The sequence below is a fragment of the Belonocnema kinseyi genome, chromosome 10 (genome assembly GCF_010883055.1).
Source record: "Belonocnema kinseyi isolate 2016_QV_RU_SX_M_011 chromosome 10, B_treatae_v1, whole genome shotgun sequence".
Taxonomy (NCBI): domain Eukaryota; kingdom Metazoa; phylum Arthropoda; class Insecta; order Hymenoptera; family Cynipidae; genus Belonocnema; species Belonocnema kinseyi.
Window position 1 is genome coordinate 75,965,426 of NC_046666.1, and position 24,028 is coordinate 75,989,453.

At 26.5% G+C, this 24,028-nt stretch overlaps 4 protein-coding genes across 6 annotated transcripts in view; 2 read left to right on the forward strand and 2 right to left on the reverse strand.

The window, feature by feature from the left end:
- LOC117182314 (enoyl-[acyl-carrier-protein] reductase, mitochondrial) overlaps window positions 1–11,498 on the forward strand; it is a 14,969-nt gene extending 3,471 nt beyond the window's left edge. The window contains exons 3-5 of the mRNA XM_033375464.1: window positions 2,981–3,202; window positions 6,095–6,325; window positions 11,161–11,498. Of these exons, the coding sequence (XP_033231355.1) occupies window positions 2,981–3,202; window positions 6,095–6,325; window positions 11,161–11,391 (684 nt within the window). The 3' untranslated portion in view covers window positions 11,392–11,498. The remainder of the gene's footprint in view (window positions 1–2,980; window positions 3,203–6,094; window positions 6,326–11,160) is intronic.
- Window positions 11,470–21,052, reverse strand: LOC117182315 (protein OSCP1). 2 transcript variants are annotated; one of them, XM_033375465.1, is made up of 4 exons: window positions 18,044–18,155; window positions 15,148–15,467; window positions 12,880–13,157; window positions 11,470–12,214 (listed from the first exon to the last, which is right to left on the reverse strand). In XM_033375465.1, exons 1-4 carry the CDS (start codon window positions 18,153–18,155, stop codon window positions 11,845–11,847), a joined length of 1,080 nt encoding a protein of 359 aa, XP_033231356.1. In that variant the 3' UTR covers window positions 11,470–11,844. The 2 variants fall into 2 exon arrangements, with proteins under 2 accessions (XP_033231356.1, XP_033231357.1); XM_033375466.1 differs by lacking the exon at window positions 18,044–18,155 and adding an exon at window positions 20,946–21,052 and having other exon boundaries at window positions 11,473–12,214.
- The window catches only part of LOC117182313 (SET and MYND domain-containing protein 4-like), a 28,412-nt gene continuing 15,880 nt past the window's right edge, over window positions 11,497–24,028 (forward strand). For both annotated transcript variants that reach the window (XM_033375463.1, XM_033375462.1), the window contains exon 1: window positions 11,497–11,601. The gene's annotated coding sequence lies outside the window, so the exon portion shown is untranslated. The remainder of the gene's footprint in view (window positions 11,602–24,028) is intronic.
- The window catches only part of LOC117182311 (SET and MYND domain-containing protein 4-like), an 8,261-nt gene continuing 4,543 nt past the window's right edge, over window positions 20,311–24,028 (reverse strand). Inside the window, exon 5 of the mRNA XM_033375459.1 lies at window positions 20,311–21,354. Within this exon, the coding sequence (XP_033231350.1) occupies window positions 21,097–21,354 (258 nt within the window). The 3' untranslated portion in view covers window positions 20,311–21,096. The remainder of the gene's footprint in view (window positions 21,355–24,028) is intronic.

A 24,028-nucleotide genomic window follows, 5' to 3' on the forward strand; every position in this document is an offset into this window, starting at 1 on the left:
AGGGAGATAAAAGCGAGTGCAATAATTACAGAGGGATTAGCTTATTAAGCACCGTAAGTAAAATATATTCAAAAATACTTATTCGTAGGGTAATGAAGATAATAGAAGCCAAGATTTGGGAAGTCCAAAGTGGGTTTATGTCAGGAAGGTCATGTACGGATCAAATATTTAGCTTAAGGCAAATAACGGAAAAAAGTTTGAGAGTAGGAAAAAAAGTTTTATGTGCATTTGTTGACTTAGAAAAAGCTTTTGACAAGGTAGATAGAAGTAAAATTTGGGAACTCCTGAAAGAGTATGGAGTCAATGGATGGATCCTACAAGCTATAAAAACAATATATACAGGTAGCAAAGCGAGTGTAAGAGTGAATGGGAAACTGAGTGACTGTTTCGATATTATTCAAGGAGTTAGACAAGGATGCGTTATGTGTTCATGGTTATTTATATTATTTATGGACAAGTGTTTAAGAATGGCTCTCTTCGACGAAGAGGGTGTGGATCTCGAAACAGTAAGAGTACGAGGGTTAGCGTTCGCAGATGATAAGGTTGTTATGGCAGAGTCTATCGAAGACATACAAAGAATGTTGAATAAACTAGATGTAATCATGAAGAGCATGGGCCTCAAAATTAACGCAAATAAAACAAAAACTATGGTGTTCGAAGGAAAGAGTGAGAAAACACTATGCAATATTTTATTAAATGATGAGAGAATTGAACAAGTTGATAAGTTCGTATACCTTGGTAGCTTATTTACTAGGGACGGGAAGATAAATGAGGAATTAGATAGACGAATAAATGAAGGTAAGAAGATTATTGGTAGAGCAGGTCCCCTTATCAGAAGTAAAAATATATCAAATAAAGCTAAAATGGCAATACATAATTCTATATTTGTGCCGACTGTACTATACGGTAGCGAAACATTGACTTATCAAGAAAAAGATAAGAGTAAAATTAACGTAATTGACATGAGATTCATGCGCATAATAAGCGGGAAAACCCTGATGGACTAAGTAAGTAACGAGATAATTCTAAAAGAATGTGGTGCAGAAGAGACGCTAGTAGACACATGGGAAAGAAATCGGTTAAGATGGTTCGGACATGTTGAGAGAATGCCAAATGAACGACTAACGAAACAAGTGTATCAAGGTAAAGTAAACGGCAGCGTGTCCAGAGGTAGACCGCGGAAAGAATGGTTAGAATGTGTGAATGAGACCCTAGTTAGAAGAGACATAATAAGTCACAGAAACACGAGAGCCTGCATGAAAAAATGCATGGACACAAAAGAAGCTAGAGAAGTATGCCAGGACAGGAAAGTATGGCGACAAATAGTTAATAAAACGAGTGTCAGTAGAGTAAATGACGCCTGAAACAAAGACCTTGGCTATTAATGGACCCAAGTGGAGAACCTTACATAACGACTTACACACACTACTCCTTTCCCCTGCCGAGTGAGTCACGCCTACCCCGAAAGGGAAATGGCTTAATGGTGTAATAATAAAAATTTAAAGGTTAATTCTCGAATTTTTATATATAAATAATAATAAATTGAACACCTATTATTCTTAGAAAAAATTCGAGTAAGTGTAAGAGATATTTAAAAGATTTTAAAAGATTCAAAATTTCTTTAAAAAATGAAATGAAGTGGCTACGTGCACCGAAAAAATCCGGATATTCATACTGAAATTTAGGTGCAAATAGCCCACGGCCTAATTTAAAACAAAATATAAATTGTTTAGATTTCAAATGAAAAATGTAGAAAATGCTTAAGAATTGTAAGATGCTTCAAAAGAATAAAAAACATTTCCTTAAGATTCCTAGGAAAATAAAAAATGATTTTTTATTTTGAAAAATTAATTTGAAGCAAATATTTTTAAAGATTTAAAATATTGTCAAAAATGAATGTGGCAGGTTTTAAGGGTCTCTTCGTTTTTGACCGGATTAAGAAAAATTAAGGAAAAATACTAATCATTTTAAAAGATTTTTAGAAGTTCTAGAAAAATGTAAAAAATAATATAAAATTTGAAAAAATTGAAACAAATTTAATCTTTCAATTTTTTATTTTTTCAGCTGAAATTTGCTTAAAATTATATAATTTACAACATTTTTTAATTCATTGATTGATTCTTCAATCTAGAGCATTGGAAATTATAACTTGGATTTGTATTTTTGGAATTGAATCTGATACTTTGAACTTCACAATTTATAAAATTAAAAAGAAATTTATTCGGTAGTTGAACTGCATTTCATTTAAAATTGTTAATTTGAATAGTGTTAGTCGCTTCCTTTTTATACATTTAAATTATTGAGTATTTGAATAAAACATTTTTAAACTGAAAAAATCTTAAAACTTCAATTTTAAAAGTTAAAAATTTAGGAGCTTTAGTTTTAAATTTGCAACTCAGTTTTTAATAGTTTAAATAGAAAAATGTTTAGCTTTAGAGTTTTAACTTTTAAATTTCATTCACCGTGAAAAATATTTGCGAACCGGGAAATAACCGGGAGTTCTTTTTTTTTGATTAAGCCGGCCACCCTGTAATTGTCCTCATTTTATGTTGCCAGTGAGATTCGTAAGAATTTAGTAAGAAAAGTTTGTCATTTAATATCATATGTTATTTGTTTTAACAAATTCTATAAAGTTAATATGAAGAATTCCTTAAAATAAAACTTTGTATTTAGAATTATTATAGCAAAAAAATCAATCAAAAATCAATTTTAGTTTTGACTAGTTAGTTTATAAGAATCGTCCAAATCTTTACTACGAAAAATAATATACTTTGTCGGAAATGCATTACAATTTTGTAGAAAATCTGAGAAATTTTCATAGAAATTTATCAAACTTTCTGCAAAAATTTATGGAAATTATTTCCATCCGAGATAAAATTCGGATTAAAAATCTTAATTGTAGTGTTTATAATAAAAGGCAGTTAACTTGATTTGTAACTTAATTACTTTAGTTTAAAACATTAAAGTGACTGTACTTCAGATCCCGAAAGAAATCGGAACCGTAGAAGCAAGTATGCTAAACGTGAATCCTTGCACTGCATTCAGAATGCTAAAAGACTTTGTTTCGCTCAAACCTGGAGATACTGTTATTCAAAACGGAGGAAATTCCGCAGTGGGACAATTGGTCATCCAGCTTTGCAAAGTATGGAATCATACAAACATCAGCGTCGTCAGAGACAGGCCTCAAATTTCAGAACTGAAGGTAAACTCTCTATTTCAATCACAAAATGCTTTATATATGATTCATTTCAAAAATTTGAATTAATTTCCTATTTTTATGTAAATTTCTAGAAAACTTAACGCGCGCGTTTATTTTTTTGTGATACGAATTTTCAAAATTAAAATAAGAATTTAATAATTAAAGAAAAATTGTGCTATTTCATAGTATCTATTACCTAAAAAAATAAAAAAGATAAATAATGACCAAATTTTTTGTAATTGATAGATAGAATTAAACAATTCTCGGAAGCAGTGAATCCGGACTCATTCAATCAAAGTTCCAGTGTATAATGTTTTTTTCCAATAGATCGACATTTCAATATGTTGTTAAGATTTGAAATTTTTTAATGTTTATTTATTTGATTCTCATCTAAAATGATGTGAATGCTTCATTTTTCACATTTGTTAGAATACAAAATTCGTTTTTTCTTGAGTTTTCAATAGTTTGAAATGGCATCTTCATCATTTTCAACAGTTTAATTTTCAAAGGCTAAATTGTAAAGTGCTGAAAGCTAAAGAAAATAAAAAAGTTAAATTTATAACAGTTAAAAATTATATTTACAATTTTCTTCCATTTTTAATTTTCTTCTACTTTTAATTATTGAAAATTCAATTTTTCCGACGAAAAGCACTAACAAAATCCAAAATTGTTAAAAGATTTTAAATCTCTTTAAAATTACAGTGATTTTTGTTTGAAAATACAAATTTTCCATTTGAAAATAGTCTATTAAAAACTTTAACTGAAATCTAATAATTTTTTAATAAAAATATAAGCTTCTAACAACAAACTCTAACATAATCCGAAATTGTTAAAACTTGTAAATTTTATTATTCCAAAGAAAAATGGTTGGATTTAAGTTTAATGATTTTTCTTTAAAAATACCGATTTCAGGATGAAAACACCAAAATAACCTAAACTTGTTAAATTTAATTTAATTAAAATTAAGTTGTTCAATTCTTTGCTAATAATTTGTTTGAAAATACCAATAGTTACCGAAGAAGAACGTTAATATAAAGTAAGAATCAATTTCTTGTAAAAAATTTAAAATACCAATTAAAAAATATTGATTATAGACCATGTAGATAAAAAAAATTAAAATGAAAATTATGAACCAAAATTGTTCAGATTCTAAATTTTGTTTAAATTATAATGATTTTTTTTTTGAAAATGCATATTTTTTATGTAAAACACCAAAATAACTTAAAGTTGTTAAAAAATCATCAATCTTCTTTGAAATCTAATGATTTTTGTAATAAAAATGACTGTTTCTGGCCAAAAACACCAACAGAATTTGAAATTGTTCAACTTTGTAAATTATAATATTTTAAATAAAAGTAATTGATTTTACATTTAATTATTTTTATTAAAAATACTGTTTATTTTCAGGTGAAACACACCAATATAACCTGCATTTGTTTAAAAATGTTTAATATAATCAAAATAATGCAAAAATATTAAAAGATTCTACATCTTGTCCATATTATAATGATTGAATAATATTTCATCTTTGAAATCTAATAATTTACTATTAAAAATTTATATTTCCGGTGTAAAGCGCTAAGATAACCTAAAATTGTTGAAATTTGGGAATCTTGACCAATTAAAGTCCTCGAAACTTAATGATTTTAGATTTAAATTCTTAATTGATAATACTAATTTACAGCGAAACGCGCTAACATTAATCACGAATAATATTTTCAATAATTTATTAGAATTATTAGAAAGTTTTAATTTAACCATGCAAGAGTATTAAAAAACATAAATTTTTCTTGACTCGAAGAAAATTTCCTGTCATTTTTCTTATCAAAAAGGATTATTTGTAGATTTAATTTTCAATATTTCAAATTTAAAGAAATAAAAGAAATATCATTATTATTAGGCCCTTTCTGGAAAAATCGTTTGTTTTTTAAATTTATTTTTAAGGAACAGAATTGCCAAAAATATCGTTATAATTCTATTTAAAAAAATTTTTAAATATAATTTTATGTTTTTGAAACTAAAAAATTCAAATTGTGATGATTGTTTGTCAACTAATCTTTTACGAAATCGAACTTGTCAATACTGGGCTTCATCATTCATATCATTGTTGTAGATTTGTAATTAAGTGTAATAAATTTTTCGAATTATTGTTTTGTGTAACAAATTATAAATTTAATAGTATTTAATATATTTAATATTAAATCTTTAATAATTTAATATTTCATAACAAATTCATGATGAAATTACCAAAATAATGGTTCTTAAAATGTCACGATATATCCAATAATATTATAATTTCTTAAGAAACCTAATAGCGACTATTTAGCGACTAATTAGAAAATAATAATATTTAAATTTACCTCTTCGTAACATTTAAATTATACTAAGAAAGGAATGTAAAAATATGGTTACAATGATATTTTCAGAAATTTTTGTATTAAAAATTAATTAGAAATAAACATAGATTTTTATCTTCAAAAAGGGGCAGATCCATTATTTTTTATTTCCTCTCAAATTGTTCACAGGATGCCAAAGAACTGCAATAAAAAAATCACACTTGCGATCAACTTTCACTTTTCTTTTTATTGTATTATATAAAAATATGATGCAAAATTTCTATTTAATATTATAAAAATTAAAGGAAATTTGAGGATATCATGTAATCCTATAACAGATTTGAACAATTTGTAAAATAATTTCTGTCAGTCAAGAATTTCCTAATTCGACGCTCGGGTTGATCAAACTGAAAAAAAAACAATCTGAACGTAGCGCGCGTCGATTGTCAGTTTTTTGACATTCGATGCGGGTCCAATGCCGGCACCAAATCGAATAGAATTTTTTTCATTTTTTTGCACACATCTAATATATGTATATAATTATATCAATCTTTATCAGTCCCAACTTAAAAAACTGGGTGCGACAGAAGTCCTAACTGAAGAGGAACTTCGAAAGACGGATTTGTTCAAAAGCAAAAAATTGCCACAGCCCAAATTGGCTCTAAACTGTGTAGGAGGACAAAATGCTCTCGAAGTTTTGAGACAACTTGGAAGTGGTGGTGTTATGGTTACTTATGGAGGAATGGCCAGAGAACCAGTCACTGTTCCCACTTCTGCTCTAATTTTTAAGGTAAATTCTAATCTTATTATTACAATAATATTCAATTCAAATTCCACTAATGCCACTACATTTCTTCACTGCCCCTCGAAAAATATTTTCGAACCTCATTACTGATTGGCTAGAAAATATGTCTACCATCTCAAATACAGAAATATATACCGAAAAATTGTTCCAAAGCCTTAGAAAATAGTGATTTTTGTGGCAATATCGCAAAAAGACGGACAGGAAGTAGAAGTTTTTAAATCACTGCAGTGCGTAAAAAACTGCATAATAGTCCAGTTTTTGGAGGGGGTACAAAACGTATATTCGTAATATTTTTAATTCATATTATCTTTTATTATTATCTTAAGTCTCGGATTGTTTAAAAATTTCGATATTTTGGAGAACAATCTTTTAAGATTAACTACGACACTCTTGAAAATTAAAAAAGGAGATTTGGAGGTTGCCTCATTTTTCTTTCCTCTTTTATTTTATTTTGGTTTCTAAATTTAAATTGAGATATTTAAGAGTGTCTTGTCCAAATTTGATCGTTAGATTCTTGTTTGTTTTCTCATTCTTAAGAATTTATTAGTTAAATTTGAACGTTGAACGTTAAGCAGGGATTTAAATTTTGATTTATTCTGAATTTAATTTCTGTCTAAAACCAAAAGTGGTTCTTATTTTTATATGTGAAAAAATTACTATCTATTTTAGTTCTGAATATTTTCGTTTTGGTCTAGTAGATCGAAAAATGTCATTCCACCAGCAAAAAATTATATCATTACGCTAGTCGACAACAAAAGATACAAAATCCATGGTACCATTTTTATTTGTAATACTTATTAATTGAATTTTTGAAAGCCATCAAAATTTGAGATTGAATAATTTCAAATGAAAGCCTCAAATGTCAATATACATTGAATGTCGTACAATAGCTGTAATTATATCAAATTGAATTTTTTTTTTTGAAATCAGCAATTTTCTATATTTACACTCAAGAGTTCTATGATTTTGTTAAAAATTCTTTTTTATTGGTTAAATATAATTTTTTTTTATTTTAAATTAACATGGTTTTTTGTTGAAACGTCAAATATTACATTTTTTGTTGTTAATTCATCGTTTTAAGTTGAAAATTCAACTCCTTAGTTAACAGTTGAACTTTTTTTAAAGTTAATTTTTTTAGTAGAAGATTTATAATTTTAGTGGAAAATTCAACCTCAAGTGCAAAATTAACTTGAAAATATGACTATTTTGTTGAAAATTCAACTGATCGGTTGAAAATTAAATTTTTTGTTCAAACATCATATTCTCGGTTTGAAAATTCAGGTTTCTTGACGAAATTTCGTCTTTTTGGCTTGGGATGCTATTTAGAAAACGAATGAGATTGATATTATGCAACGGAAAACAGAATTTCAATTTTTCACCTTTACAACAAGTTGAATTTACATACATAAAAACTAGGACCTCGGAAGAATTTGTTTTTCCAAATCCGACAAATGTATAATTTAATAGAATTCTAAATTTTAGCCAAATGAAGTTGAAAATTAGCTGCATGCTTTGTCTCGTTTTAAAACAATGCAAGTTGATGAGTTCTTTCAATTAAAAAATAATTAAAAATTAAATATGTCATGTTTGGAGGAAACTTCTGAATTATATTGGATTTAATGAAGTAGTAATTAATTTTCGAAAATTGTCTTTATATCTTTGCGAATACTTAAAATAAGAGTTTCATTAGTTTCATTTTATGCGATCATTCTTCTTAAATTATAATTTTCTTGTCCTCTAACAAAATTTTAATTTTTATTGAATGGAACTATCATAGTGAGGGTTAGAATATTTTTAAATTACTCTGGAAAAGACCCGGAATTTGGAGATAAAAATTTGGTAAAAAACTTGGTATAAGAAATTGCAATAATCAGTTTTATAAAAAAAATAGTAAACAAAATAGCAAAACAGTTTTTTTATAAGTTAAGTTTAAAACTTAAGACACAAAATCTAGGGAATTCGAAATACCTCCAGAGAATGCATAATTATCAGAGATAATTTATCCCCTGTAATCGAATGATTAAATTCATCGGATCGTTTTAATTTCTCAAAAATATAAATTCTCATTTTATTTGCCTATAGAATTGCGGCTAATAAATTATAGGAAAATTCCCAGCCATGGAAAATAATTTTTGAAATCTTTTAAATATGTGTGCATTCTTTGTAATACATCTGAAATTATTGTGATATAATTGAAATCATTATGAAATATTTGTAAATATATTGAATATTTTTGCAACATTGGAAAATATTCGTGAAATTATAAAAATCTTTGAGAAATTATTGAAGTCTATAAAGTTTTTTGTAAGTCTGTTCAAATTTTTGAAATATTTGAGATATCATTTTAACCTTCGTGAAATCTTTTAAATCGATCCGAAAACTTTGTGAAATCTTTGACAATTCATTGAAATCTGTTTAAAATATTTGTAAATATTTAAAATATTTTTAATGGGTGAAATCAATATGTATTATAAATATATATTATTATTATAAACCAATACAATATATTTATATAATATAGGCATATTTCGGGAATTTTTTTTGAAGCAATAAAGAGACCAATCGACATTCCGTAAAGTGGGATTTATAGCACTAGCAATAAAATACAGAAAATATTTTTTTTCCATTTCGATCATGAAAAAATAGCAGCTGCGCAACATTTCACCGTCGGCGCCTTTGTTTAAGGTGTCCACGGCTGGAAACCTAACTCCGTCAATTTTTTACTTGGAACAAAAAACCAAAGTTTTTTCGACTTTATAGAACAACAGCAAGAGGCGTACTTATGGTTTTTTTTTCGATATATTGATTTTTCACAACATTGTGCACTAGGGTGGTTCAACATTTTTTTTTATTGGGACACTATAACTATCTTTTCTTAGATAATTGCGAAAAAGTGGTGTTTTTTTGTAAAATCTTTTACTTTTATTCCCTACCACTTTCTCGCATTTATCTAAGAAAATATAGTTATAAACAATATTTAGTTGTTCAAATAACTTTCTTGTTAACTTTCATTAATTATTACCTCACTAAGTGAAAAAAGAACAGAAAGGTAAAAGTTGCCAAAAACCCGCAACTATCAGACATTGCTATAGATGAAGATAGACATAAACAATAATAATTTGTTTAACAAATTATTTTTGCTAAATCTAATTAATTATTAAGTCACGCCTAATGGAAAATAGACAAACAGTTGGAAATTACAGTAAAAACCGCAACATTCTACCAATTAAGCAAAGAAAATATTAATAACAATGATCATAAATTGTTTCAACAATTATTTTTGTTAACTTGAATTCATTATTACTTCACTCCTATTAAAAATTGGACAAAAAGCCAGAAATTTCAGATAAGCGGCATCTTTCGAGCATTAGTCAAATATAATATTATGAATAAGAATATTAAATTGTTTAAACAATTAATTTTGTTGACTCTTATTAATTACTTAACTTATCTTAATTGAAAACTTGACTAAAAATGAAAATTTTTAAACTGAAATTTTGTAGCATTTTTCTAAGAGAATATTATTAACAATTATAATAAATTGTTTAAGCAATCACTCTTGTTAACACTGATTAACTATCACCTAGGGCTAATTGCAAATTGGACAAGTTTAAACAATTTATGCGAACATCTAATCATCAGTATGAAATGGTCTTTCATGGGCCAGAAACAATTTTCATTAAAAAAAACCGCCAAAATGTAATAATTATTGCCAAAAACTCGCAAAACGCATTTTTTCAGTTATAGGGGTTTTTTGGACCATATAAAACAGACTTTTGGTGTTGATATTTGAAAAGCGATATTTTGTTTGTATTCTATGACTAATCTTGAAGAGAAATGTTGAATTTCAACTCGATTGAGATAATATTGAGGATTCTGAAAAATATAATCCGAAATTTTTATAGTAATTAGGGTCTTATTAAAATCTTTCAAGTTTACCGAAAATTTTAGTGAAATGTTTGGAAACCTTTAAAATATTTTTGAAATATATCGTAATATTTGTGAAATTATTGAAATCTTTGGGAAATCATTGATATCATTTTGCACTTTTTAAATAAATACGAAATTTTCGCGAAATCCTATCAATCTCTGTGAAATCTTAAAAAAACCATTACAGTTTTTTGAAATCTGGAAATATTTAGTTTTTAGTTTATCTGAAATCTTTAGGAGATTATTCAAATCTGTGAAATATTTGAGAAATCATTGAAATCTTTTTAAAATCGTTGTGAAATCTTTTTGAAATCTTTGTTAACCCTTTAAAAAACTTGCGAAATATTTGAAATATTTTTGAAATATTTCGTAATGTTTGTGAAATTATTGAAGTCTGCAAAATCTTTCGAAATATTTACGTGATATTGTAAATATTTGTGAAATCTTTAGAAAGATATTGCAATCTTGGTAAAAACTTATAAATCTATTCTAAATATTTCCGAAACCTGTTAAATGTTTGGGTAATCACGTAATCTCTTAAAATCGTTAGAAAAATCAATTTTATACCTGTATTTATTATTTATTTATTATTTATGTTCAATTTTTACACAATATAATATTATTATACTATGTAGAAATTGATAATGATCAATATAATTTTATGAAATTTCTTTACAATACTGTTTTTTTAAATTTGTGTATACTTTATAACTTAAAATTTTTCAACGCGTCTAGCAATTTATAAGTTTTCCTACAATTTTTTTTTATTTATGCCATTATTGACACTTTTTTATATCTGAAGTCTACTTATGACTTACCAACTAAAATCTTTATAATAAGGTTTTCCTTTGTAATAATAATAATTTATAAACTCATGATTGGGTTTACAGGATTTATCTGTGAGAGGTTTCTGGATGACTGCATGGAGCAAAAAGAACCATAACGCAAAGGAAAGAACGGAAATGTTTGAGGAATTGGCCAAATTGTTCCAAGAGAAAAAATTGCACGCGCCACCTTATAAGATCGTTCCTTTCTCTGAGTACCAGGAAGTGATAGTAAACGCTCTAAGAATCGATGGTAAACAGGGAGTTAAGTATATTTTGGACATGGAAAAGAACTGAAGTCCTGATACCAAGGGGAAAGAAGATGACAGTTTTGCATAATTGTGCATTTATTAGAACATACAAGTGTACATAAGGAGTCGTATTAAAGACGATTTTTTTACACACTTGGTGGCTTTCATTCCACAAAGGCACTCGATATTTTATTGATTCTTGAAATATGAACACTGCCGTTATCTTATCGAACGAGATATAAAGGAAGTTTTTCAGGTAATTACATAAAAATCTCTTAACATTGAAACTTGAACAGAAATATAAAATGAATTCAAATTATTAGTAAAATTCAAAACAATGCGAATAATAATAATAAAAAACTAATAAAAATATCTCACTTAAAACTATTTCAAATGGTTAAAATTGACAAACTGTTATAACTTTGCATATAAACAGAAGGTATTAAACAAATATAAAATAAGCTATAAAAATATTGTCGTAACATTTTCGAAGTTTCGATTAAACTTCGTCTAGAAGGTCAAGAAGGTCCATGCTCCTTTTTATATCATTGGAATCGTCTTCCAAGTCACCGTACAAACTCTCGAGTTTGTTTTTGTATTCTTGCTTATTTTTATTTGACTTTCCTTCTATTTCATCATCATCTTGAAGATAATTTTCGGTCTGATCTATGTTAATTTCACTTTTCGAATTCGTATTTTTGTCATTTACGTAAAGCGTTAGGCTGAAGGGCCTTTCGTAGATCGTTTCCTCCGTTCCCAATTGCAAGGCAAGCATTCCAAGTTCGGCTTTACATCCAGGATCTGTCGATAATTGTCGACTGGTTCGTTTTAAACAGGGTTTCGGTTGTTTTCCAAACGAGGGAGAATATCTGTAAATTAATTAATTTTATAATCTTAGTGATAAAATAATCTAATCTTAGCAATAGTGTAGTCTTAAAAGAAAACTTAAAAAATTTAGAACTTTAAAATTGTAGATTTAAAAAATTCTGTTATTTGATTGAATATTTAATTATTTGGTTGAAAACGCAGCAATTGCTAAAAATTCGTATTTTTCATCAAAAATTCAACTACTTTGTTAAAAATTAATTTTTTATTTAAAGGTTCATCCCTTTTGTTGAAAATTTAACTTTTTGGCTGAAAATTCAACTTTTTTTATAGATGATTCGTCTCTTTGGCTTTAAAATTGAATAATTTTGTTGAAAATTTATGTATTTTATTCAAAATTCGTCTTTTTTGGCAGAAAATTAATCTTCTTGGCCGAGAATCCATATTTTTGGTTGAAAATTTAACAACTTTGTTAAAAATTAATTTTTTTATCTGAAAATTTAAATATTCCACGTTTGGTTAAAAATGTATTCTATATATTTGATAACGAGACCCCTTGAATTAAAATCAGGTTTTCACGATGGCGCCTGTCTGTCTCTGTCCGTCCGGCCGTCCGTCCGTAAACACAATAACGTTCCATGTTTCAAGAAAGTGTGAAAATTCTAAGAGAGATAGGAATTGAAAAAAAAAATGAAAAATTTATATTTACATATTCTTTCCAAGTACAGTGATCCGATCTCCAAATAGGTTGAAGGATCCAATCGTGCACTTTTCGCAAATTATGTCCGTGAGTTTCAATTGGCCAATTTCTGCCCTTTGTTTTTCATATCGCTCGTTGTAATTTGGTTTTCCAATATTGAATGTGGCATTTTGATTTTGAAGGCCGAGTCTTAAGAGAACATTCACTCGCACATTATAATTTCTCAGGAGATCCAAGCAATCATTTCTCGCTTGCCAAACTTCTTCATACCTCAGATTTGCATACAACTGGAAAATTGCATTTTTAAAGAAAACTCTGCACGGTGAGCCTCGAGCATTTTTAACTTTATATAAAAAATTATTCAGGTAATTTTAAAGTATTTCATACTCAGAACGAACAAAAATAAACCTGAACTATGTGTTGTCACGGAATTGTTTAGTGCTGAAACATATTGTTTAGGGATATTGAAATTAGGTCAATTATGAAGAATTTTCGAATTTGAAATTGTTGAAAATGACTAAAATGATGTACATTTTTCGAAAAAAATAAAAGGAAATTTTCTCAAAAATGTCACATTTGTTGTTCCTTTTCTTGATTTATTTTAGATTCGTAGCAATATGAAGTCCTCGTGACTATCCCTTCGTAGAGAAAAACTTATTTTTTTAGGATATAAAATAAATTTTTCAAAAGATCAATTCTTTTTTTTTAATGCATAGTTTTATTTCTAAAAAATGTTAGATTTATATGGTATTAAATAACTGTACAATTTTTATAATTATAAATCTACCAAAAATATTTAGTACTGAATTTTTCTTTGGGGAATTTAAAAAATCGGTAATTGGGATGTCAAAATTTCGAAAATTTTTATTTTTTTGTCAATGTTCTGTTTCGGAAATTATACTTTCGGTATTTTTCCATATTCGAGATTTTTTTTCTTTTGGCAAAATTATATCATTTCGATAATGAATTCCCGAATATTCTGGTAAAATTGAAAAAAAAAATTTTCTTACGGTTAAGATAATTTTAGCAAATTAAAATTCAGTTACAAATTTCGTAATTTTCAATTGCAATTACGTAATTTTCTGAGGAACTTCTGGACAATTATGATAAATTTGGGTAAATTAAGTTAAAATTTCGGAATTTTAGGCAATGTTTTTTAAAATTCAGCTATAAATTTCGTAAATTTAAGGTGTCGTTATGTAAAAGTATAGGATATTTCGTAAAATTTGTTTTTACTTTTGTAACTTTATTACATCATAAATTTCCGAATATTTGTAATAATCTCAATTTTCAGAATTTAAATTTTTATTTAGAAAATTGAGGAAATTATGATTTTTGCTGATCTGTTCTGATTAATTTTACTTCTTTATTAGTTTTTTCTTTTTTCTTTCGAAACAGCAAAAATCGTAATTTCATTTGGTTTTGTATTTAAAATCTAAAACATCTGATATTTCTAAATTTCGTAACCGCATAATTTTCAAATATATATAATTCTAGCTTCTTTGAGACAAGTATGAATGTTTAAAAAAAATGTATTTTGATTTTATAAAAAAATCAGTTTTTCTATGTGCAGGGATAGTTTATATTACTATGAATCTAAAAAAAATCATGAAAAAAATAAAATGTTGCCTTTTTGAGAAATCTCACTTTTCAGCTTTTTCTAAAAATGCATGCAATTTAATAATAAAATTCAAATAAATTCAAGTTTCTTTAAGGATTTGAAAGAGTATATATTGGGATAAAAGCTGCCGTAAAAAAATAAACAATGTCAATTTGTTCCCAAGATACGACTTTTTAAAGAAAATGTTTCTTAGTTTTTTCATAATGTCACCTAAATATTCAAGTAGCCTTCAGTTCACAAAAAAAAGTTTTGATGAAAAACAAAAAAATACGTCTCATATTTTGCCTGGGAAAACAATGCATTTAAGCCCTAAACAATTCTGTATCATCGCCTGGGTCAGATTGGTCGATTTCATATAAAATCTGGCAACTCACCCTCTTTGAAATAAATGAAATTCAATTATAGTTTTACAATCAATTTTTTTCTTTATAACTTTAGGAGGGGGAGTTATATTAAAAAAGTATTACGAAACAATTTGAGTTAATTTCCTGTTTAACGGAATATTATAGTTGGTAGTAATAAAACTAAAACCAAGAATAAATTTTTTGTTTAATATTTAAAATCTTTTAGATTGAAAGTGTTTAAGGCTCAGCGTGCCTTTCGGAATATTTATATACTGAATTAATAAATGATAATTAATGGGAAATAAGACTCACGTCAACAATCATTTGATGAACTAAGCTCACACATTCGTGTGCACTTTCGTCCGTGACCATGTCTCTCATCGCATCTGTGTGATTTAAGGTGATGAGAATGACTTCTCTAGGTCCGGTTGCTGCCGTTAATTGATATTTAAACATCATCGTCATCAAATCGAATAATTTATTCATGCTGTTTGAATCCAATTTCATTATTGAGCAAAGTACAACGCTTTCGAGAATCGAGCGAATGGAAGCCATATCCATTAATGGAGACTTTTCAAATATTGAGGAGAGTGTCTTTGGATTCAAAAGGGCTGTCGTCACATCATCCATTACTATGTATAGAATGTTAATGTATTTTTAATATTTTGTGAAATTATCTGCATACTAGTCCGTTATGTTATACAATCATCACAAGAAACGAATTTTTTTCTTATTTTAGGAAAGAAATAATGAGCCTTATTTTATTCGCTTAATTTGGGAAATGTAAAATTATATCAAAATTTTTTTTAATTTCACAGCGATTCAAATTTCCAAGCAAATTATATTTTGAAAAATGCAGTATATTTGAACTTTGTGACCTATACAAAGTTTTCGGATGGGGTACCAGCAATTTTTTTAAAAACTTTATTACGGAGAACACTTTTTTCCGATATTTAACAGTTAATTTTTGAGTATTTCGAAAAATGTAGATATTTTTTCTCCAAAATTTATTGATGAAAAATATCAAAAGATTGAACAAGAACTTTTTGAGCAACTGTTCGAAAAGAAGCGTTTTGATTTCGAATTTTTTCTCGTATCTCGCATATATTCAGAAAAAAGAAAAATATTTTTCCAGAAATGGATGCTTTTTAGTTAGTGTAACTAATGTAATATCCCATAATAATCAAAAACAAAATGTTGTTTATATAAATTAATTTGGAAAATACAGATTTGAAAGAAATGTCACTTTTTTCATAAATTTCTGGTGCAAAATACCGAAAAATAAAAGAGGATATTTTTGTAAAACTCATTGAAAGGAACAATTTTGCTTCTGGACTTTTTCCCATATAATTTGATTGAATAATTTATTTAAATATAATTTATTTATTACAAACTTTTTATTACTTTCTAGAGAATTTGGACAAAACGAGGAAATCTCTCTCATCAAAATGAAAAATTTAACTATTTTCATTATTGTGACAGTTTTAATAATAATTTTTAATAATTGTGACTGATGCTAATTATTAAAATTGATAACCAATAAAAAAATTAGTCTGTATTTAAATGAACAATTACAAATTTGAAAAATAAAAATTTATAACCTAAACAATAATAGGTTCCATAGAGGTAAATATGATACGAAATTACACAGTTATACTTTGATCAATAGTATTTCAAATATTTGAAAAGATTTAGGTTTGAAATTTTTCCATAATTATCTTTGAACCTTCTACTTTTAATATTCTCCAGCTTTAATGAACAAAAACTTGCCTGAAGAAATATTTTTTATTTTCTTTGATAGTGTGTCGACGATTTCAGATTTTCGGTCATTACCGGTAAATGTGATACGTGTAAACAAAGAAATAAAATCTAAATTTTACAAGATTATATACTTTCGTAACTATAAATGTAACATCCACTGATTCTTGTCATGTTTGCAGGTATGTAGGTTCAGTGATATTGAAAAACTTACCAATTTTAAATAGTATGATATCTAAATGAATTTAAAAATTAATTGTCTGTGCTAATAGATATTGAAATGTTATTTATAAATTATTATAATCTACGTAAATTTTTGTTCCTAAAATGAGGTTCATAAATCTCTCCAACTAATTCCATTGTTGACAGATTTTCGTATATCCAGTGAAAAAAAAATATATCACATTTACCCTTTAATCTGATTTATACTCACTCTGTCATAATTGACAATTAAAAATAATAAAAATAACGAATATTCAAGGAAAATGTAATATCTTTCTTCATTCCCACCGAAAAAATTACCAAAAGATGCTTTATGTAGGAAAAATTCAAATCAAAAGACCAGTTGACATAATTACAAATATAAGTTTTCTAAAAGCATTTCAGTTTCTTTGAAAATAATTGACTAAAGCAATCCCTAATGGCAGCCACCATTTTCTGCAAAAAATAAGAGATATGACCATTATAATTTAATTTTCAAAGCAAATTCAAAGCAAATCTATCTTTATTAAAATATTTAATTTTTGTTGTAACAAAATTCGGGAATGTCACGAAATTTTAAGCCCCCAAATTTAAAAGCATTAAAAACAGAGATAACGTGAATATAAAATTAAAAATGGTACATGAGGGATTCAATTCTATTCCTACAGCAATCTTAATTTGAATCAAATTCAAGAACTTAAATAATTGATTGCATCAGAGTGGATAGTTACCATAAAAGTTAATTTTTAAAATTTGGTACGCAATGCGAACAATTTTGAGCGAATTTTATTATTCTGATCATATTTTAAGTCGAATGTCAACATTTTTAGATTCCTTTTTAATTTTTTTTCTTTTCAAATTCAAAAATGCTCTTCTATTAAATTCGGTATGCAATCGACTTTCAAGCATTTCCAATTCTTGAATTTGAAACAAGCTAAATCAATTGTTATATTTTATAATAACTAAATTTAAATAAATTAGGATTAATAAAAACGACAAACTTGCAGAAAAATTAGTGCTATAAAGAAGGCAGTGGCCAATAAGCAAAACAAAGACAATAGTTTCATTCTAAATTTAATATTCTTTTTTTATGAAGTCGATTTTTGATTTTGTCTTTGTTACTCGAAGACATTTAAAATATGTCCCCAATTTGTAACAGCTCAATGTGATAAAAAATGAAGAAATTAAGTTTCATGATCGTGATCGTGCATGTTCAGGAGTGGATCTTAAATAATAAATCTAGACTAGCCTTGGATAGTTTTTTCGACATCGACCCTCTGAGCTCTCAATCTTTCACGTAAAACATATAACATCTCGCCTCCCATATTGAGGTAGAGTAAAGGCGTCGCGTGGAAGGACATCTTGCTTTAAAAATTAAATATTAACTCGGAAAATATTTCTTTCTTACGCTTCCATTTCTTCCGACTAATTTTCAGGAGTTTGGAAATACGTTTCCTTAGAAACGGTCCGGTTTTTCTACGAAAGTAGAGCAATCGCTTCTGAGTGTGCGCGAAAACTCAGGGTGTATGAAAACTAAGTAGGTACATTTTTTCTTCTTGGGTGAAAATAATAGTTTGTGAAAAAATCGATCAAATTGTTCTATTTTAAATTAAAGGCGAGTGTGGTGATAGGAACTCGTTTAATAGAATAGATTAAGTTTCTAAGACATTGTATTTTGTATTTAATTGGTAGACTTTCTAATTACAGGGTTGCTACAAAATTCCAGTTTAAAAATTCCATGACTTTTCGGGTGTTACTTATGAAAAAATAGCAAGTTTTTTTTTAATCCAAGCTTTTGAATAATTTATTATTGAATTCTTATCAATTCTCTTTAATATTATCAAAAACTTTAAGACATTATGGAATTACCCGAGTTCCACGTCTCTGGGTATTTATATTTTAATATTATAAATATAAAAAATGTAAACATCCATTATTACACGAATTTTAAAATATTATGCTTTAAAACTGTTTGAAACAATAATTTGTAATTGAAAGTATTTTAAATTGAAGAAAACGTAAATTAAACGATTTTGAATTAAAAACTTTTCAATTCAAACTATTTCAGAGTAAGTAACATTTTAGAAAAAAGGTCAACATTCCAAGTGCAATGAAAAATAATTGAACTTTTAAATTTTCTTAATAAAAGTGTTTAAATGTAGATAATTCGTATTTACAATTATTAGAAATTGAAAAGTTTGTAAACAAAAGCTTTAAAAATAAAAAAATTTTAATCTGAAATGTTGAAAATTAGATAATTTCATTAGAAAGGAGTTGAATTGCATCTTTTCTCATTCAACCCATTCAATGTTGAACAATTTTATTTTGAATTAAAGAATCTCGAAACTGAATGATTTCAGATTAAAATGTCAAAAATAGGTCATTTTCAAAACGTTAGCAATGGAATATTGTGATTAATATTTTCAGATTCAAATTTTATAAATTGGATCATTTAAAATTGAAAAAATTAAAATTATATTATTTCTAATTAAAACCTCTCAAAATTAAATAATGAAAAATTGAAAACTTTTTTTAAATTCAGATATTAAATTTGGACAATTTGAAATTAAATTTAGTCTTTCATTGTTAAAGCTTCTGAGATTCTAACATTTTTATTTGTTATTAAAATAAAAAAATTATTATTTAATATTAAAACTGACTAGTCAAATTTTTGTAAAATCGAAATGTACACTCAATTATTATAACATAAACTTTAAAAATAAATAGTAATATTAAATAAGAAACATTAAGAATGAAAAAATTGTGCTAATTTAACTTATTTATACTCAAAACATAAGATTGTTTAATTATTTGAAGTAAATTAAAAGTTTAATAATTAGTAATTTTAAAATTGTTAATTATACTTTCGAAAATTCAACCAATTCAATATTAATTGCAAAACTAAAACTTTCGAAAAGGAAAAATTAAAGATTCAGCGTTCAACAAGAAAATGTGTGATTCCAATGCTTGAAATTGCATAATTATCAGCTTTTCAATTCGAAAATTCTTTTTATTTACATCTAAATTTATTTAATTTAAGATTGTCTATCAAGGCTTTTAATATGGCATTTAAAAATATTCAAAGTATATTGTGCAGTATCAAGTGACATTCAAATTCACAGGATATATTCTTTTTACTAAAAAATTCTCTTTAAAAAAAATCACTGTTGTCATTTTCACCGTTCAAAATTGCATTTTTGAATATTGCCAAAAATATTGTAAACCTTTAAAGTTTAATTAATTTAAATACTTAGATAATTACATGCTTTCTAATTTAAAACTTTCAAAAATAATGAATTAAAACTTGTTGAAGCGTCAGAAATTAAACAATTGCATACTTCGTTTAAAGATCGAAGACTAATCGTTAAAAATAATTAATTTTAAAATGTTGTGTCACGCTGTTTAAAATTCAATAATTTCTTCCATGTTTTGTAGCAACCGCGAATTTAAAAATAGTGCAAGTTTAGTGGACGAGAATAAAATAGGAGAATTGGTTTCAAATAATCGATCCATAAATCAATTTCTCACACAAATACATTTATTAGAGTCTCTTAAAGTCAAGTCTTTGAGCATATATTGTCACTGGGAGACGAAACAACGTTCGTCTCAACTTTATTAAAATACGGATTAAACACTCTGCTTAAAATATAAACATTGCATACATTTAAAAAGCAGCATAAAATTTAAATATCCAAAATATCAATGCTTAAGCCTAGAAAACAGATTTCATATTCAAGTCAAATCCTCTCTGACATCGCTAACATATTAATACTTAACAATAATCTCAGAACAAGCTTCTACATTTCTAAAAATGGAAAAATGAATCTAATAAAGACTAAGGGCGTACTATTGCAATAAACCAACACAAATACAGACAAAATGATAAATAGTCTCCTATTTTTAAAATATTTTAGTTCGTTGTTGAAAATTTAAATAATGTTTTTTTTATATAAATATTAACGTCTAACTGATCATTAACTATGGATAAAGTTATATAAATTAATTAAAAAGTGGTTAAGTCTTAAAATCCGATATGGCTTACAAAAATATTTGGATATAAAGCTCTTTCGATGAATTATATAATATAATAATCTCTCTTACTAACACGTATCGTTGTCACACGAAATATAAACTATTTTAAACATACATACTATGTTTTGTTAGACTCAGAAAGCTTTTTTGAACAAGTGACTAGGATATTTAATACCCAAAGCTTTAAAAAGTGCTGAAGATTAAATCTCGCAAATTGACACTGACATAATTTCGTACTTTCATTCGTATTTAAAATACGAAGTAGTACAATTATACCCGTTTCAGATCTGGTATTTCAAACCGGTTTCCGTGTAAAGCAAACACACGTTTCAAAGTTTCAACCACATTATTTACTTCCACGCAGGGAAGAGTCACGTATTTTAATAAAACTTCAATCATTCTCGTTAAGTCGCTTATCAAGTAAGGTTTATCAGATACTTTTCCTTCTGTTGCCAAATCCACGTATTCGTTAAACTTTTGGAGGGATTTTTCCACTTTGATTCTATCTCCACGCGACTTTATCAATGTCTGAAAATAATATTTAAAAATATTTTATCAGTTTCTTTCAAATTATAGATCTTCTGTATTAAAATTTCGGCATCAAACTCCTTACAGGGAAGAATTAAAAATTTTAATTATTATTAAAACAAAAAACAATTAAATTTTAAATGTATGTGATTAAAAAAAGATTAATGCTTTTATTTAGCCTCGTTTAACTTTGAAGGCATTCACATGGAAAAGTTTTTCGATTCGAAGTTCAATTTCAAATTTCTTTATTTTTAAATTGTTCAATTCGGTAGGTCTTCATTGGTCCGAAATTTCGTTATCCCTAAGACTCATTTTACCGAAAAAATCACTAGATTGCTAGACGCCTTCAAAACAATTGATAGATCGGGTTCAGCTTGCAAATTGTAGATAGATGTGTAAATCACATTGACATTGGGTGGCCCTTTTTCATAATTATTTAACCTTGTTTTACTATAAGACAAAAAAAGAGTTTTGGACAAACGAAATAATTTATGTCTCTGTGTATTATTATTATGGATCTATCTGAAATAATTGCTAATATTTTTAAAATGATTTTAATCTTTGGGAAATCATTGAACTCATTATGAAATCTTTTAAATCTAACCGAAATCTTTATGAAATATTTGAAATCTTGAAAAAATTTGGGAAATAATTGACATCTTTATAAAATATTTTTAAAAATTTGAATTTTTGAAATCTTTAAAAAATCATTAAATTCCGTGAATTCTTTCATATCTATCCAAAAATTTGGCGATACCTTTAAAATATTCGTGATATCTTTAGGAAATTATTGCAATGTTTGTGAAATCTTTGGAAATCTTTGCGAATTATTTCAAACATTTTATTAATATTTGGTCCTATTTTTAAAATAATTGAAATCTTTGGAAAATTATTGAAGTCTGTGTGAAATATTTTCAAACTATCCGATTTTTTTGCATAACATTTGAAATCTTTCGAAAATCATTTAAATCTTTGTGAAATATGAAAAATGTTTAAAATAAATTTGATAGTATTTATGAAAATGTTAAATCTTTGCGGAATATTTGAAAACTTTGGAAATCTTCGAAATATTTCTAAAAAATTTGTCAAATTATTGAAATCTTTGGGAAATCATTTATGCCTTTGTGAATGTTTTTAATATATCCGAAATCTCCGGGAAATCTTTGCGAAATATTTTTAATCTTTTCAAAATATTCGAAATCTTTGAAATGTTTGTGAAAATATTTTTGAATTACTAGGTATATTTTGGAAATTGTTTAAATCTTTGAGAAATATTCGAAATCTTTGGGAAATCATTCAGTTCTTTCTAAATTCTGGAAATTTTAGAAATATTTTTGTAACATTTGTGAAATTATTGAAATCTTTGCCAACTATTTAAAATATTTTTGAAATGTGTGGTTATATTTGTAAAAATGATTGAAATCTTTTGAAAATCATTGAAGGCTTGGTGACATCTTTTCAATCTATCCAAAAGCTTTGCGACATTTTTTAAGCTTTTGAAAATGATTCTAATCTTTGCGAAATCTTTCTGAAATTATGAGGAAATATTTGGAAATATTTGTAAAATTATTGAAATCTTTGGGAAATCATTAATATTTTTGCAACGTATTTTAATTCTATTCTAAATCTTTACAAAATATTTGAAACCGTTTATATCTTTGGGAAATCATTGAAGTCTTTCTAAAATCCTTTGAAACATTTGCGAAAAAACCTTTGAAATTTTTGAAATATTTAGTAATATTTGTGAAATTATTCAAATCCTTTGGAAATCATTGACGTCTTTGTAAAATATTTTTTAAATTTATCCAAAATCTTTACGAAATATTTGAAATCTTTGTGAAATATTTGACATCTTTGGAATATCATTTAAATCTCTCAGAAATATTTGAAAAGTGTGGAATCTTTGAGAAACCATCATCTAATTATTGTTCAATCATACTAATATTAATTTTTCATTACCGAATAATAATTCACATTTTTAAATTTAAATCGAAATGAAAACGAGATTGTAAACATCTGTAACCATAGAAATGGTGCATTTTACAATAAAAAATTAATGATATACATAATTTTGTATTTCAACATTGTCTTATATTTATTAGTATTAATTAATCATATATTTACTTATCAGTTGCTTATTTTCGATTTTTTCTATCGCATTTAAAAGTAAAAGCAAATTTAAATCACAAAGAATTCTCATAAACGACAGCAAACGTCGTTTTGTAGAACAATTTTAAGCGAATTCACCATCGGGATCCCTTCTATGACTTATGTTTACATCGTCCTTAAATCTAGTGATTTTTTTGGCAAAATGAGTTTCAGGGAAAATTGAATTTCTAACAAGTGAATACCTTTCGTTCAATTCTAAACAAATTTGTTGAATTCCAAATTAATCGATTTTGAATATTTTCGACTATGAAATGTTCAGCGAATAAGCAGTGTTCAGAAATAAAATGGTACAATTTTGAAAGACTTTTCTTCAAAAAGTCGAAAATTTCATACAATCCCTGCCCTAAGATAAAAATAAAGAATAAATGAATTTAAAGTATTCTAAATCAATTTTGTTAAGTCTTTGGGACTATCTTACGGTTCATATTTCTATACCTACTGGAAGCAGTAGCCATTTGTTATAGCCAATCAGCGAAAAAGTTGCAAAATATTTTTCAAGGAAGTG

Coding starts and splice junctions, on each gene's coding strand:
- LOC117182315 (XM_033375465.1), bottom strand. CDS start 18,155: ATGTCCTTCCACGCGACGCCTTTACTCTACCTCAATATGGGAGGCGAG. Junction 13,158..15,147: donor TTCATCAAATGATTGTTGAC/GTGAGTCTTATT, acceptor GCAATTTTCCAG/TTGTATGCAAATCTGAGGTA. Junction 12,215..12,879: donor ACTGTACTTGGAAAGAATAT/GTAAATATAAAT, acceptor ATTAATTTACAG/ATATTCTCCCTCGTTTGGAA.